The sequence below is a fragment of the Trichechus manatus genome, unplaced genomic scaffold, assembly GCF_000243295.1.
Source record: "Trichechus manatus latirostris isolate Lorelei unplaced genomic scaffold, TriManLat1.0 scaffold00049, whole genome shotgun sequence".
NCBI classification, from domain to species: domain Eukaryota; kingdom Metazoa; phylum Chordata; class Mammalia; order Sirenia; family Trichechidae; genus Trichechus; species Trichechus manatus.
The window spans coordinates 2163173-2180550 of NW_004443985.1; the positions used below are offsets into that span (position 1 = coordinate 2163173).

Sequence of the window (17378 nt, forward strand, 5' to 3'; positions counted from 1 at the left end):
GCTAACCAAAAGGTCAGCAGTTTGAATCCACCAGCCGCTCCTTGGAAACCCTATGGGGCAGTTCTACTCTGTCCTATAGGGTCGCTATGAGTCGGAATCAACTTGACGGCCAACAGGACAAAGGACTTACTCAGTCCTTCATTATAAATCAACCAGTCGGCAGATTATAAAACCCAAAACATTAAAAGAAACTGACTGGGAGACGTTCTGCATCAAAAAGGGTTTTAAAAAGGCAGGGTGGGGTCAGAGAGGGCTTGGGCGACTTCTGTGTTGGGCCATAGCAGAAAGTATGTTTACAGCCAGAATAAAATTTGCCCTAATTTAATTGTTTTATTACACAATTATGTAATAAAAACATTCTTACTGTAAAGAATATAGACATGGAGGAGTAAAACACAATTCCTATGTCCCCCCTCCCTTTCCCAGAAGCCCGGCCTTCTTTGAGGTCTGGCGAGCATCTGCCCCGTCCTGCTACGTGTTTACGCGCTACTAAAATAACATTTTTACTTTATGTAATTGCTAAGCCTGGAATACAAGCATCTAGAAATTCTACCCCTAGCATACCTGAAAACATCAAAGATCTGCCAAAAGTGGCTCCGTTATTTTCCAAATGTAAGGAATTAAAATTACTCTCTTAGCATTTTTAACCCACACTTTACATGCACTCTCTGGGTCAACTGTAAGTAAAAAGCCTTACTAAGTACTATTCTCCGAGAAAAGGGGAGCGAGAAGGGTGAGATTTTATACTAACCAACCTACTGAGTTAGCATTTGTGCTGCAGAGAATAGGACCCGGCTGGGGTCCATGAGTCCATTCCTAAATGCACACAGAGGTCTCCAAGTTTGGCTTTACATTAACGCAATTTCCATGCTTCTGGACAGATTTGTCCTTGGAGTAGGCAAGGACACGGTACAAGACCGCAACAGTGGTTCGTTATTTCAATTGATCTGTTCAGGTGATGCTACAATCATTAACAAAGAAATGGCCTGAAGTGGAATTTCTCTCAGGCCATCTTAAAGCTGAAGAACAAGAGAAACACTGGCTATATCAAGAAGGGCCTTTTCTTTACAAAACAGGCTTGCCCAAAAGCACACGAAGGGCATTGCTAGGAGGGAGGAGGGAACCATGCCAGGGGGTGGGGTCAGGAGAGGGATCAGGGTTTACCATTCAGAGTTTGGGAGGGGTGTTCATTCCAGTCTTCTTCCTGGGAGTAAATCTGGAACTTCCTGTCCCTGGCAGCGAACTGGCAACCATGAATAATAAGCTCTAAGGTTATTTCCAAGGAGCCCTGGTGGTGCACCAGCTAAGCGCTTGGCCGCTAACTGAAAGGCTGGCAGTTTGAACCTACCCAGTGGCTTCGCAGGAGAAAGACCTGGAGATCTGCTCCCATAAAGATCACAGCCTAGAAAACCCTATGGGGCAGTTCTACTCTGTCACATGGGGTTGCTACGAATCAGAATCGACTTGATGGCACCTAACAACAACAAGGTTATTTCCTTTAGAGTACCCGCCCCACACACCCTCAGAAACATTACAGATTTAGTATCTCTTTCTGGTACATTTGGAAACCCCGGTGACGTAGTGGTTTTAAGAGCTCGGCCGCTAACCAAAAGGTCGGCAGTTCAAATCCACCAGGAGCTCCCTGGAAACCCTATGGGGCAGTTCTACTCCGTACTATAGGGTTGCTATAAGTTGGAATCGACTCAGTGGCAATGAGTTTGTTTTTTTTTTTTTTGCTTTCTGGTACATTAGATTGTTGTTTTTCTCCTTAAGATTTCTCAGGCTCAGGGTCTGCTCAGGGTCCCCTGAGCCTCTAAGTTGAGGGCCGCGCTCTCAGGGAGCCCTGCAGAAGAAGATTCCAGGTGGACTTTAGCGAGGACAGCTATTCTGCTTCTATGTTCTTTGTAAGGCGTTGGTAGAAAAAGTGCTACTGCTCATTAAAAGCCTTAGGCAGGCAGCAGAGAAACATAGTGTTAGAAAACAAATTTCTTCTCTCCTTTTCAAAAGGCAGTTTCCCCAAAAGCAATGACAAGAAGGCAGGAAGGGACAGACAAAATGGACAGATGGAAACGGGGAACACGGGGTGGGAAGGGGAGAGTGTTGACACATTGCGGGGATTGCAATCAATGTCACCAAACAATTTGAGTACAAATTGTTGAATGAGAAACTAATTTGCTCTGTAAAGTTTCACCTAAAGCATACTAAAAAAAAGAAAAAGAATTAAAAAAAAAAAAGGGCGTTTTCATGGCTCAGCTACACTGCCAACCTTGTGTTTGTGGCACGGTGTGGTGTGTGATTCAGGCAAGAGCGTGGGAACGGCAGGCTGTGGGTCACGGCCAGCGGCATCCCCTACTAGAGCCAAACTCTTCGTGCGCGCCCCTCAAGCCACAACCACCCAAACTGCAGCGGATTCTAAACCTTCTGTCCCTCTGCATCTTCCCCTTCAATACGTGACTTCACCAAACAGCTCACGCGGCTTCCCAACAAGACGCGTGGAGGGCACCGAATCTCCAGCCCACAGCCGAGAGGCAGATGCCACCCGGTGGAGCACTCAACGCCAAGTGCAACTAAAGCCGTCACCTCCAACAGGTGTGTGAAGTAACGGTGCGGGGTAACTGAGAAGTCCTTGGGATGAAGTCATAAAGCTGGGTTGCTACTTCACGAGATGCACCCAAATAAATTCCAGACGGATCAGGTTTAAGTGTAATAATGAAACTGCGAAGGAGCCCTGGTGGCGCAGCAGTTAAAGTGCTTGGCTGTTAATGAAAGGCTGGAGGTTTGAACCCACGAGCCGCTGGTGGGAGAAAGATGGGGCGTTTGCCTCTGTAAAGATTACAGTCTTGGAAACCCTATGGGGCAGTTCTACTCTGTCCTATAGGGTCGCTGTGAGTCGGAATCAACTCGATGGCAACAGGTTTTGGTGTTAATGAAACTACCACAGTCCAAGAAGAAAATGCAGGTCACAGTCAAAGAGAAAAAAATACCCAAACTGCTGCCATCGAGCTGATACTCACAGTGATCGAGAGATCTTTCTAAGCAGAACATAAAATCCAGGAGCCTGAAGAAGAAGATGAATACATCTGCCTATCATAAAACTAAAACTTCACTTGTGGCCCAAATGATTATAAACAAAGTCAAAAGACACAGCATAAATTTCGGAAAAAGTGCCAATTTCTTTGAAATTTAAACAGATAACCCAGAAGAAAAGAGAGCCAATAAACTTCTGAAAAGATGTTCACAGTCACTCACAAATGAAGAAATGAGAATCAAAGCAAATAGATACCATTCCTTTCTTTCAGATGAGTGAAGATTAAAGCATTCAACAATAACCACTTTTGGTAAGAATGGAGCAATCTCACAATCTCCTTGTGGGAATATAAATTAGCACAGGCTTTCGAAGGGCATAGGCTTTAATCTATCAAAATTGTTAAAAAAAAAATAACAACAACCAAAAACCAAGCCCGTTGCTGTCAAGTTGATTCCGACTCACAGTGAGCTCTTAACCACTGCACCACCAGGGCTCCGACACTGTAAAACATATCCTTTAAGCTAGTATTTCTACAATTTGTGACTGATAACACAGATTCTATCACAGAAGTCCATAAACACACATGTACGAGGATATTCGTCACAAGCATTTGTAACAGCACATAAACAGAAACAAGGTAAATGCCAGTAATAGCATGTGAAGCATGAGGTAGATCTGTATGTGCTAACACCTGGAAACATGTTCAAGCTGTCTGACTGACAGCAAAAAGCAATTTGCAGAATAGTGGGTACTCTGTAACCTCATTCGTGCAAATACACCTGTGTGTGTCTTGAAAGTTCCTGCAAGGACACAACAAATATTAAAAGTGGTTACTTTCAGCAGTGGGACTAGGCTGGGGGAAGTTTTCTTTCTAATCTTTTGGGTTTTTTTTTTTTTTTTAACCTAAGAGCTTGAATTATTGTTTAGTAAAAAATAAAAAGGCCAAACCTGCACACTTAAACAGTGAATGAAAAAGGAGGGGTGAAGTGAGAAGCAGAGATAGTGGCTCCAGATGGAACGGTCTAGCATTTACGGGCCGAGGCACCCTAATCTTCAGGGCCCGGAGACAGCTTTCAGGAGGTTGTGGGGCTGAGTTTGGAGGCTCAGCACAAGTCTAGGTTTCTGGTCGCGGGGCGCAGCACCCCAATCTCTCAGGGGCTCCCAGCACTGACCAGGTCCCCCAACAGTCCAGAAAGGTAAGGATCACTCTGTGTATGTGACCTGGGGCCGAGAAGGTGGGTGCAGATCTTGCAGGGGATCCCAAGGCTTGAGTCGCAGGGCTGAGCTGGCCCCCAGGTGGACTTGGGTTCAGTCCTGTGTGCACAGCGGGCAGTGGAGCTCACACTGCATCTGTCAACAGAACTGCTTTTCTGGAGGTTACGTCAATGGAACTGCTTTTCTGGAGGTTCTCACTCAAGACGCAAGTAACCTTAGCTTGGCTGCTCTCCTCCAAGGTATTTCCAGAGTCGAGAGTCGTCAGGCCTGACCCAGGCCTCACACGTGAGACACAGTCAGCAGTTTACTGATCTAATACTGGGCTGAACTACACAAGGGTCCTCCGCTCCCTTGGCTGTTTTATTCTGGAGTTTTGCATGTTGCTCAGTCTAGGTTTGCAGAAAATGGGTCAGTCTCCTCACAGGAGTATTCAGACAGACTGACGAAGGCTCTGACTGGACGCTCAACTTCACAGACGGCTGTGAATTAACTTTGGGAAAAACAGCGCTAGTGGTATTGGAGGTGAGGGGACAGTGCTACCAGCTACCTGTTTAATGTAGGCAGCTTTGCAGGAGGGCGCCCGGGTGGCACAGTTGTTAAGAGCTCAGCTGCTAACCAGGAGGTTGGCAGTTGGAATCCACCAGCTACTCCTTGGAAACTCTATGGGGCAGTTTAACTTTGTCCTATAGGGTCACTATGAGTTGGAATTGACTTGATGGCAACGGGTTTTTTTTTTTTTTTTCTTTAATGGAAGACCAAGGACCCCTGGTGGTGTAGTGGTTAAGAGCTCGGCTGCTAACCAAAACGTCAGCAGTTCGAATCCACCAGCTACTCCTTGGAAACCCTATGGGGCAGTTTTACTCTGTACTATAGAGTTGCTATAAGTTGGAATCGACTCAGTGGCAATGAGTTTGGTTTTTTTTTTTTTTTGCTTTCTGGTACATTAGATTGTGGCGCCGGAACAAAGATGCTGGGGGCCAGGAGCAAGCTACCTCAGCAGATTAAGACTTGGGGGTCCTTCACAGAGAGAAAAGAGAGGTGGGAATTTGGTTAGTAGCTGCTGCTGACCGCTGGTCCTGAGAAAATAAACCAGACAGAACTTGGTGCTCAGTTTCAAATGTAGCTTCATTTTTCTTTTTAAACAGAGCTGTTTACAACACAGGATAAAACTCCACAAAAGCAAGAACAGTCATCATTTTATCTTTTATGTTAGCAGGCCCACAGCCACAAATTCCTAGGAATGTTGAAATAAAATTGGATAAATATACATACACTTGGTATGGGAATGACCTGCCTCTGGTCACCCTGAGGAAAAAAACAAAAAAGGCATCGTCAGGTTTGAAGAGAAGTAGAAGATGTTCTCAAAAGAAATTCCAAAGCACCCCCTGTACTTTGGTGGGGTTTAATGAACAGATTCCTAAGCAGGAAACCAGACTCCCCACCTTAGGGCACTGGGTTCCATTCTGCCTTCTAGACACCCACTCCCCCGACAAACCAGGCTAATTCCTGAGGCTCATGACAATCTGTGTTTATTTAAATAAACAGTGCTGCTTCTCCTCCCAGGAATTTAATCCTTAACTGAAAAATAAAAATAGGAACTCATACTTTACTTTAATCCGTAATTCCCTCTAGGAACTGGTTTGCTTCTCCTTTTAAGCAGGGTTTTCCCTAAAAAGACTAAGCCTTAAGTCAACATAACACACAGGGAGAGCGAGACAAGTTCCCCGGATTACAAGGAACGCCTTGGCTACCCCAGGTCCTCTTCCAGGGGAGCATTAGGTAGAGGGGACAAGCCACATATGACAAGTCCACTCCCAGGCCACAGACGAGAGAGCGGCTTCCTCCTTCAAGGGGAACAGAACATGTATTTGTAGGGACTACCGGGCCTTAGCCATTCCTCAGCCCTGGGACGCCAACGTTCCAGACCTGACGAGAACACTTCATGTTACCATCATCGGGAAACTCTAGTAAGAGAACAAATCTATTTCCACCGAGCAGTCCCAGTTTCTGTGCTTTTCCTTCTTCCTTTTCAGATGGTGGTATGGGGGCAACGGACAGCACCACCACAGTCCCTGATGAGAAGACACTGGTCCACAGCCTCCCACATGCAAGGTTTGTGAAAGGTGTGTCCCTCTTTACTGTAGGGGTCTGTCTTAGTTATCTAGTGCTGCTATAACAGAAATACCACAAGCGGATAGCTTTAATAAAGAGAAATTTATTCTCTCACAGTCTAGGGGGCTAGAAGTCCAAATTCAGGGTGCCAGCTCCAGGAGAAGGCTTTCTCTCTCTGTTGGCTCTGGGGGAAGGTCGTTGTCATCAACCTTCCCAGGTCGAGGAGCTTCTCAGCACAGGGACCCTAGGTCCAAAGGACACACCATTCTCCCGGCTCTTGTTTCCTGGTGGTATGAGGTCCCCCCATCTCCCTGCTCGCTTCTCTCTTTTGTATCTCAAAAGAAATTGACTTAAGACACAACCTAATCTTGTAGATTGAGTCCTGCCTCATTAACATAACTGCCACTAATCCCACCTCATTCACATCATAGAGGTAGGATTCACAAAACATAGGAAAATCACATCAGATGACAAAATGGTGGACAATCACACAATACTGGGAATCATGGCCTAGCCAAGTTGACATACATTTTTTGGGGGACAAAATTCAATCCGTAACAGGGTCCCTGGTGATAGGAGTCTCTTGTGAAGGGAAGAAATCTGGGCAATGGCAGACAGCTGGCACCTTCCTGAGCTCTGCTCTGACTCTGAGAACCACTGAGCAACTTCTGGATTACCTCCAGTCCCTAGCTGCCACTTCCACAGTGTGACAGCAACTGCTGTTTCCTTTTGAGATGGTCTTGATGACTCTTTCCTTTTCTGGGAGACGTGGGGCTTGCCTCAAGGCTGTTACTCAAGGCACAGCAGTGATGCTCTCTAATGCGCTACAGTCAAATACAATTCTGGTTTCCAAAAATTTGTGCAGCGAAGTTAATTTCAGAGGCCCTTAAACAGCATTATTCCCAATACTTGGACCCAGGAGCAGGTCACTACTCCTGGTGGGGGAGACTTTAAGCAGAAGCTCACGAATCCACTGGGTCACACTAGAGTAGGGTTTCTCAACTTCAGCACTATTGACATTTTGGACTGGGTAGCTCTTTGCTGTGGGGTGCTGTCCTGCAGGATGTTTAACAGCATCCCTGGCCTCTACCCACTAGATGCCAGAAGACCCCCCCGCACAGTTGTTGTTAGGTGCCACTGACAAGGTTCCGACTCATAGCAACCCTACATACAACAAAACGAAACACCATCCTCACAATCATTATGCTTGAGCCCACTGTTGCAGCCACTGTGTCAATCCATCTCACTGAAGGTCTTCCTCTTTTTCGCTGATCCTCTACTCTACCAAGATCTCCTTCTCCAGGAACTGGTCCTTCCTGATTACACGTCCAAAGTATGTGCGACGAAGTCTCGCCATCTTTCTAGGGAGCATTCTGGCTGTACTTCTTCCAACAGAGATTTGCTTGTTCTTCTGGCAGTCCATGGTATATTCAATATTCTTTGCCAACACCATAATTCAAAGGCATCAATTCTTCTTAGGTCTTCCTTATTCATTATCCAGCTTTCACATGCATATGAGGTGATTGAAAATATCATGGCTTGGGTCAGGCACACCTTAGTCCTCAAAGTGACATCTCTGCTTTGCAAAGTGACATCTCTGTTTTGCTGCATTTAGGGAGTGTTTGTGGCCTCCCACTGGAGCAGTGACATCAAAAGCAAAGGTGTCACTGCTCCAGTGGGAGGTCACAAACAGTCCCCAAACAAAGGTGCCCTCTCAAAACTATATTTTTGGTGAAATGAGCTTATCAGTGATGTGAGAGATCCCAACAACACATTTGACTGTCTATGGATTCTTGCAGCCTGTTAATTTGTCATTACGCTCTTCTCTAATCTTTTTAATTTCCTCTATTGCGTGTTCTGCATTTTTATTAATTTCCTTCCTAATCTCTTGAAGAGTTCTGTATATTAATCTTTTGTATTCTGCCTCCAGTAATTCTAAGAAATTTTCTTCCTCTGGAAAATTTCTAGATTCTTTATTTTGGGAGCTTGCTGAAGCCATCATGGACTGCCTCTTTATGTCATTTGATATTGACTGCTGTCTCCAAGCCATCAACAAGTTATTATATTTATTTATGTTTGCTTACTGTGTCCTATCCTAGCTTCTTGTTGTTTTGTTTTGATATGCCCAAATAGGCTGCTCGTGTGCGCTAGCCCAGTCACCAGCATCCCTGAAGCTCCAATGTCCTGCCCCAAGGTGGCCAGACCTGCCACTAAATATGTGAGCCCAGGAGTCCACCCACTCCTCCTGTATGGATTCAGCTCAGGTGTCCAGGTAGTCGGCCACCAAGTGTGTGGTGCAGGTTCTCACCTACAGTTCTAGACAGGCATAGGTGATTGGTACAGGCACAGGCATCTGGCTACAGCAGGGAAACACAGGCTGAGCAAGGCAGGGGGCTGACGGCCACGCCCGAGTGTCCAAGAGGAAGGTATGTCCCTGTTCCCTAGACCATGTAGATGGGTGGGTTTTGCAGCCATACTACAAGCACCCAATGCTGTTGGCTGTAAGGACTGGGGGGGCGCCTCTTATTCATGGGCCCCTATCGCAGGTGGCTAGGTGACATAGGTGGAGTCACCAGTCCTCAGGCCCCTGATGTGGGTACGTGAAGACCCTGCTTAATGGGCAGAACAGTGTCAAATGTCACGAACCTGCCACTTCAAAGCAGTAACAGTTTAAGTTAGACTTCAGGTATATACCCTGTTGTACTGTGGTAATGAGGGCCTATGCTGTTGAAATGGGCCCACACAAGTCTATGCAGGGGGAAAGGCACTCAAAGTCCATGGATCCCTTATGCCTGTGCCTAGGTGAAATAGCTGTGCCTACCCTAAGCTCCTGGCTTAGGGGAGCTGGCAGATTATTTTTTCCCATTTGTTAATCTGTTCACTCTCCAAGGCTGGGAGAATGGCTCAGGGCACGTGACGAGTCCTACTTCCAGCCCAGGGGACTCGGCAATTGCTGAAGCCGGTCTGGGACCCAGTGCAGAGCAGGAAGCAGGGAGATAAACGCGAGAGAGGTTTCTCCCTAAGGGGGGTGTTTTTGATCTGTGCAGTCAGCCAGACCCAAGTACTTGTCTTTCACTGATCGAGGGCTGCTTCTCATTGGTTCTGGTTGGCTGAGTAGACTATGCCACTGGGTCTCTCTCATTGTGGAAAACACCTCCCGAGCGCTGCTGCTTGCCTGCCTCATTGCTCAACCCCAAACTGATCTGGGCTGAAGGGCTCAGGCTCTCGCCGGGTCAGGTCTGGCAACTCCTTGCTGCTTCTGAACTGTCTCTCCCTCCCCCTGCCACAGTCCAGTTCCTCAACTTTGCCTTTAATGTTCAGGGCTCCTAGATTGTCATATATAATTGATTCACTTGTTTTTTTGGGTCTTTGTTGTAAAAGGGAACACTGGAAGCGTCTGACTACTCTGCCGTCTTGGCCCCACCCCCAGCAACACATTTGAAAGGCTTGACAAAGTGCTGACTAAGAGCAAGTGAAGGTGCTGATCTGGATAGATATCTGGGCTTGAGAATGACCCTGAAGGCTTATGTGTACATGTGTACACACAGGGTATGCATGTATTTGTGTGTCTCCTGTGTGTCTGGCAATCTCTTTTACTCTCTTCATCCCTTTAGAAGCCCCCATGGCCTCTGCCAATGGGGTGTTCTGGGTGCTGGCACTGTCTAGCTGCAGACACATTTATTTTGGGCAACTGGCTGGCAGGTCCAGGTGTGGCTGTGAGGGTGGTAAGCAAAGCTTGCTACCCTAGGCCACTGTGCAGACACAGCTTGAAACTGGAATGCTCCAAATCTTCATTTCTTCAGGGCAAAGGAAATGTGCAGGGTGAATGGAAGCCTAGAGGTCATCTGTCCCATTGTACCCACCCCCTCCTTCTTCCTCTGGCATGTTGAGTCCAGAGAGGAGGGGCACCCAGAGAATCAGCAGTAGAGGCAGGCCTAGATCTGCTTCCATAGCTAGCAGGCCTGGCTTCATGTCCTATGTGCACTGACCAAGGGGAGTGTGAGGGACGGAGGCCCCTCCTCTGGGTATTAGCTGCCCCTCTCTGACCAAGGAGCCCTGGTGGCACAGTGGTTAAGAGCTCAGCTGCTACCCAAAAGGCTGGCAGTTCGAATCCACCAGCTGCTCCTTGGAAACCCTATGGGGTAGTTCTACTCTGTCCTGTAGGGTCGCTATCAGTCAGAATTGACTCAATGGCAATGGGCTTGGGTTTTTTTTGGTCTCTGACACAAGCTCCCTCTTTGGGGTCTGGTCTCACAGACCGAACAGTCCAAGTGTTATGCAAATGATGCATTTCCCCATTTCAGAGTAAATTCTTTAAAAACCCATTTTGACAAACGTTAATTTAAGCAAGTCCAGGAATGAACAGAGCCAGGTGAGCTCAGACACGCCAGAGCACTCCTCTACAGGCCGTCAGTCCCTGTTAGAACAGTTGGGCACTCCAGGGGCCCTTTCAGCTATGCAGCACCATTTTCTCATGTCCCGTAAAAGCCCATGTTTCATCTAGTCAGATGCTGTCTTTAACGAACTTTTACTACAACAGCAGTGACGTACTATATTCTCTTCACCAGCAGCAAACGTGGGGATGGGACAGGAACTACAGCGGAATCTCATCATACATATTCCACCAATATATCTGTCTACATCAATGTAGTTGTCGTTGTTAGGTGCCGTCGAGTTGCTTCCAACTCATAGCGACCCTACATACAACATAATGAAACACTGCCCAGTCCAGTGCCATCCTCACAATCCTTGCTATGTTTGAGTCCATTGTTGCAGCCACTGTGTCAATCCATCTTGTTGAGGATCTTCCTCTTTTTCGCTGACCCTCTACTTTATCAAGCATGATGTCCTTCTCCAGGGACTGGTTCCTCTTAATAACATGTCCAAAGTATGAGACGAAGTCTTGCCATCCTCGCTTCCAAGGAGCACACTGGCTGTACTTTCTCCAAAACAGATTTCTTCCAGCAGTCCATGGTATATTCAATATTCTTCACCAACACCATAATTCAAAGGTGTTAATTCTTCTTTGGTCTTCCTTATTCATTGTCCAGCTTTGCACGCATATGAGGCGACTGAAAATATCATGGCTTGGGTCAGGAGCACCTTAGTCCTCAAAGTGACATCTTTGCTCTTTAACACTTTATGGAGGTCTTTTGCAGCAAATCTGCCCAATGCAATACGTTATTTGATCAATGTAGAGTAAGGCTTAGTATCCATTAAGACCAGTCCTCTTCCACTTATTTTCCCCTGAATTTTCTTAAGACATTTTTCTTCCATATGAACTTCAAGTGTTCCCGTCCAGAAACATCATGTTCCTCCATAAACAAGTCATCATATCAAAATCTCTTAATGAGTCTAACACTTGTTCTTGAAGGGTCTTTTGGATTTTTTTATGCAAACAATCATGTCATCTGCAAATAAGATTAATATTTTACCTTTCTCATACTTGTATCAATGACTTCATTTTCTTGTCTTACTACATTAGCCAGAACCTACCCAACAATGATTTTCCTATGCTGTTTGCTGTTTATTTTTGGAAAATAGCTTGTTGACATATGTAAACACTTTTCTTCCATGCATTTGGTTATCTTGTTGATTAGTATCTAACAGTTTATGGTTATTATGCATCTTCATGTATTATACCTTTTACCATTACAGAGCACCCCTCTATCCTATTAAATGTTTTTGGCCTTGAATTCTGCTTTGTCTGATATTCATATTGCCACTCTTGCTTTCTTTTTGTTTAATCTGCCTTGTACATTTTGCCCATCTCTTTATTTTCCACCTTTCTTCATCACTTTATGTTAAGTTTTAAAGCAGGAACTATGATTCACCTACTGTGATAGTTATGAGCACTGTTCACCAAATAATTCCCGTTTTCTTTCTGGGCATGTGGTAGGATTACACTTCCATGTCCCTTGAAGTTAGATGGAGTCATGTGGCTTGCTCTGGTCAACAGTATATAAATGGAAATGCAGCGTGTCACTTCCAGGTAGAAACTTTCCGAGCCAATGAGTGACTCCACATTCCCTTCTTCCGGCTGTGACAAACCAGGGAAGCAAAGAGATGAGGCCTTCTCAGTCTAGGTCCACAAATGAGGATAACATACAGCTATGCTGTGCAAATGAGCCTTGGTGGCACAGTGGTTAAGCGCTCGGCTGTTAACCAAAAGGCTGACGATTCGAACCCAACACCTGCCCTGCGGGAGAAAGATGTGGCAGTCTGCATCCATAAAGATTACATCCTTGGAAACCCTATGGGGCAGTTCTACTCTGTCCTATAGGGTTGCTGTGAGTTGGAATCGACTTGATGGCAACAGGTATGCTGTCCAAGGCAGTAGCCACTAGTCACATATAGCTATCAACGTGAAACGTGACACAGTGGTTAAGTGATATGGCTGCTAACCAAAAGGGTGGCAGTTCAAATCCACCAGATGCTCCTTGGAAACTCTATGGGGCAGTTCTACTCTGTCCTCTAGGGTTGCTACGTGTCAGAATCGACTCAACGGCACTGGGTTTTGGAGTTTATGTGTAAGGTTGCTACGTGTCAGAATCGACATGACAGCAACAGGTTTGGTTTTTGGTATGTGTAAGATATGCGCCAGATTTTGAAGCGTTAGTATGATAAAAGGAATGTAAACTATCTCATTAATAATTTTTTTCTACTGATTACATATTTAAATGACAATATTTTAGATATACTGGGTTAAATAAAACATTATTAAATTAATTTCATCTGCTCCTTTTTATTTTTTTAAACATGGCTACTAGAAAATTTTAAATTGCATATGTGGCTCGCGTTATATTTCTATAGGATAGTGCCACAGAGCAGAAGCCCTGTTGTTGTTCTTGTTAGGTCCTATCAAGTCGGTTCTGACTCACAGCGACCTTATGTACAACAGAACGAAACACTGCCCAGTCCTGCGCCATCCTCACAATCATTGCTGTGCTTGAGCCCATTGTTGCAGCCACTATGTCAGTCCATCTCGTTGAGGGTTTTCCTCTTTTTCGCTGATCCTCTATTTTTACTAGGCATGATGTCCTTCTCCATAGACTGATCCTTTCTAATAACATGTCCAACCCATAAACATGTAGCATGCGTAAAAAATAAATTTTTATTGTTTTAAGCCTGTGAGGTTTTGGAGTTTTACCGCAGCATAACCAAACCTCTATGAACTAGTACATCTACGCAACAGTCATTCCTCTTTTCTTCTTTGCTAAAAGAACTCCAATTTTGTCCAGGGCAGAAGTATATCTGGCTAAATTCTTCCCCTTCCCAGACTCCCTTGCTGCTAGAGAAAAGCCATGTGATAAAGTTCTGGCCAATAACACATAGTAACGACCATGAGGATGGTGCAGGACCAGACAGTGTTTCATTCTGGTGTACACAGGATCGCTATGAGTCCGAACTGACTCCATGGAACCCAACAACAACAGACACGACAATGAGACGTAAGCAGAGGTCTCCTGGGGTTTTCTGTGAAAATATTTCCTTTCCATAAAAGGGGCAGAGATGGCTACTGCCACTCTTTTCTTTTTCCCTTATAGGTGGATATGATGTCTGAAACTTGCAACCTTGAGATAAATCTGCTCCACAGGAACAGAAAGACAGAAGGACAAAAAGAATATATGGGTCCTTGATGGCGTCATTGGAGCCCTGGTGGCACAGTGGTTAAGAGCTCGGCTGCTGACCAAAAGGCTGGCAGTTCGAATCCACCCGCCACTCCTTGGTAACCCTATGGGGCACTTCTACTCTGTCCTACAGGGTCACTATGAGTCAGAATTGACTCAGTGGTAATGGGTTTGGGTTTTTTTTTTTGGATGGCCATCATCAGGCATTTAACCAACTCCAGCAACTGCATGATTTAAGCTTTTTATGTGAGAAGAACAATCCCCTATTTGTTTAAGCCATTATTTCTTAGTTTTCTTTTACTTGCTGCCCAGATCATTCCTACCTGATGTAGGTATATTCTTGGAAACAGCATACAGCTGAACTTGTCAAGCCAATCTGTGATAGTCTAGGTCTTTTAGGAGCAATTCAGTTCTTTAAACTTGATTTTAGGCCTGTTCCTCATGTTGTGCTTCTTATTTATTTCCTGTTATTTGTCCCTTTTCCTTAATTTTGATGACTTGTTCACACTGCTGTTTATTTCCCCTTTCTCCCTCTGTGGATTATGAGGATCTATTTTCCAAATCAGCTACTTTTTACAGTTCTATGCCTAATAGTCTTATTTATCCCTATATTTTCTACAATTATATCATAACTGAATATTAACCTCACCCAGATGGGTTTTTTTTTTTTTTTTGGCCCCCTCTCTGAATCATGGCATGTCTGAAAGTGTCCTTCTTGTGTCTTAAAAGATAAATATCTTGGTCATATATAATTTTTGATTTGTAATTCTTTTCTCTCAATAGCCTAGAAACATTTTTCCATAGCCTTCTGGGTTTCATTGTTGCTAATGACAAGTCGGATGCTAGTATAATTCTTTTTTAAAACTTGTTCTAGTAGCTTGTAAAATCTTTTCTATCCTTAAATTTCAGACTTCCGACGGCGTGTATCTGGGCTTGTGCTCCCACGCACCCCTCCACGCCAATCCTGCTGTAGATTCGGCAATCCATTCTAAGCTACAGATTCAAACTCGTCTTCACCTCAGGGAAATTTTCTTCTATTACTTTTTCTCTTTCTGGAACTCCTATTATTTGCATGTCAAGCCTTCTGTCTGCCCCTCCCGACTCATAATTACCGTCTCTGTGTCTCTGGTCTGCTTGTTGGGTATTTCTTCCCCTTGCTTTTCCAGAACATTAATTCATTTCTCAGCAGTGACCATTCTCACTCTCCTTTTCCTCAGTTTACCGAACGTTTATATTTGGAAATCATTTTTTTTTAAGTTCCAAAAGTTACTTTTGTGCTCTAAATTCATTTCCTGAATATCACTGCCTGAGTTGTCCGTTAAAGTTCTCCTCTATCTCTTCCCTCAGCTTTACCTTGGTAGGGGTCTTACACTCTAGTTTTTCAACCTGGACTTTCTCAGCTACTCAGTCTCCGTTTTTCTTTGCTTGTACAAGGGCATCTGTAGAATTCAGTCCGTCAGGATCTTCAGGCAGTGGCAAATCCAGGAGCATGGCAAGGCCCAGCAAGGAGTGTTTTTACGCCAGCAGGGCCTAGGCTGACAAACCACAAAGAGCCGAAGAAAGCCCCGGCACTACCAGGCCTCTCCCGGGGGCAGTACTGAGCTGAAAGAACTGAAAGCAATTCAGCTCACCAGTGCAGTCCCTCCAGGTTCTTCTGGGCCAGCAGGATGGGGCAGACTGTCCAGGGACCACACACGTCAAGTGGGCAGCCCTCTCCAAAGGCATACACAGGCTTCAGCTGGGTGGTTCACCTCGTGGGACCATGCATTTCACGTCTTAGTTTTTAGGGCTCCACTGGAGATAGCATTTTCTTCGGCTGGTGGTCCCCTGCTTCTCACTGGGCACCAGAGAGAATGAGTCCTGGGCCTGCTTTCACCCCAGAGAACTGGAGGCCTTAATGCTCCATTAGCAGGTCTACCTGGGCGTATCCAGAAAGGGAACTTAAACGGTCAGGGCCATGCGCTCAGAATTCCCTACCTTATATCCACATGGGCTTTTAAAATAACTTTGCTCATTTTCTAACCACAAAAGTAAGTTGTTTTATTAAAATTAGAAAAAATAAAAAATAAAAAAAAAAAGCACAGAGGAGAAAATCCTGGACGGAGCGCCATCTCTCTGAGAGATCTCTCTGTATTTTGACATTCGTCCTTCTAGACTTTTTTCTATAAATGCTTGTGTGTGTGTGTGACTATATACGTACTTACAATTACCTAGATATTTTAGTCTGCTTTTTTTTTAAAAACTGACATATTGTGAACATTTCCCTACGCCATCAACATTTATGCGATGTCATTTTTAATGGCTGCATACTATCTGTAGGGCTACTCTATATAATTCTTTTAACCAACTGCCTACTGTTGAACATCAAGTTTCTTGCAATATTATAATCTATGCTGGATGGTATCTTCTAGTTAAATCTGCATAACCATAATTATGTCTATAAGGTGGACTCCTTATGTCAACAAATAAGTGTATTTTATATCTTTAAGATCTGCTACTGGCTCTTTAACTCTCTCTTTCATGCATTCAACTTCCCAAGAGAAAATGTTATAAAAACGTAAAGTGACTTGTATACCTCTCATCAAATACACCGTTTTATTCCTAAGTGGAAATGACTGGGACATTCTTTCTCTAAAAGGATTACGCTTTTTTGGTAATTTCAAATCTTTAAGTAAATGGCTGGGCACACTGTGACAGACTCTTCTTACGGGTTTATCACTCAAGGATGGGAGAGATCTACTGCTGCTGGGTTTTTGCCGCGCGTGCAGTTCCCATCAGCACCCACCTTCTGAAGCCCACCGTTCTCCTCCACCAGTGGCGGAAGCACACCGGGGCTGCTGGTTGGTGGGGCCTCCACATTGTAATCACGGAAGCAGCAGAAGAAGGAGCTGAGGATGCTGCGACTTCTCTGCTTCTTCAGGCTGACATTGCACTGGGAGGCTAGACGGAGAAACAGAGCAGACTGGTCAACTGCAGCTGTAATGCAATGCGAAAACATGAGCGTGCAGCTGCCCCCACAGCCCTGATTCCAGGGGGCCCGCCAGGACACGAGGGGAGGGGTCCCGTAAGCTACTCTAAAGGGTTGTTATTCAACACGTGAATCCCGGAGGGCCAGCTGGTCGAGGGGTCCAGTTCACTGGCGGGACAGATTCCTCTGACCTCAGCCCAGTGGGGGCTGCTTGCTCATTAAATGACCTACTGCATTCCCGAATTCCACAGACCAATTCTTCCCACCTCACACTAAGCACTACTGCAAAACAAACATCCTTTCAGGCAGAAATCAGACTTGACACTCCCTGGGAAGCATCTCTCCACAAAGGGCACCAAGAAAGAGCCACTCTGAAAGGAGGTTCTTGAATGCTTCCTGCTCACCATGGAAAGAACTGAGCTCA

General features: G+C 45.2%; 1 protein-coding gene across 1 annotated transcript in view; it reads right to left on the minus strand.

The window, feature by feature from the left end:
• The window catches only part of CTDSPL (CTD small phosphatase like), a 36497-nt gene that overhangs the window by 17946 nt on the left and 1173 nt on the right, over positions 1 to 17378 (minus strand). The window contains exons 2-3 of the mRNA XM_023732202.1: positions 16772 to 16926; positions 5516 to 5548 (exon numbers count right to left, since the gene is read on the minus strand). Of these exons, the coding sequence (XP_023587970.1) occupies positions 5516 to 5548; positions 16772 to 16926 (188 nt within the window). The remainder of the gene's footprint in view (positions 1 to 5515; positions 5549 to 16771; positions 16927 to 17378) is intronic.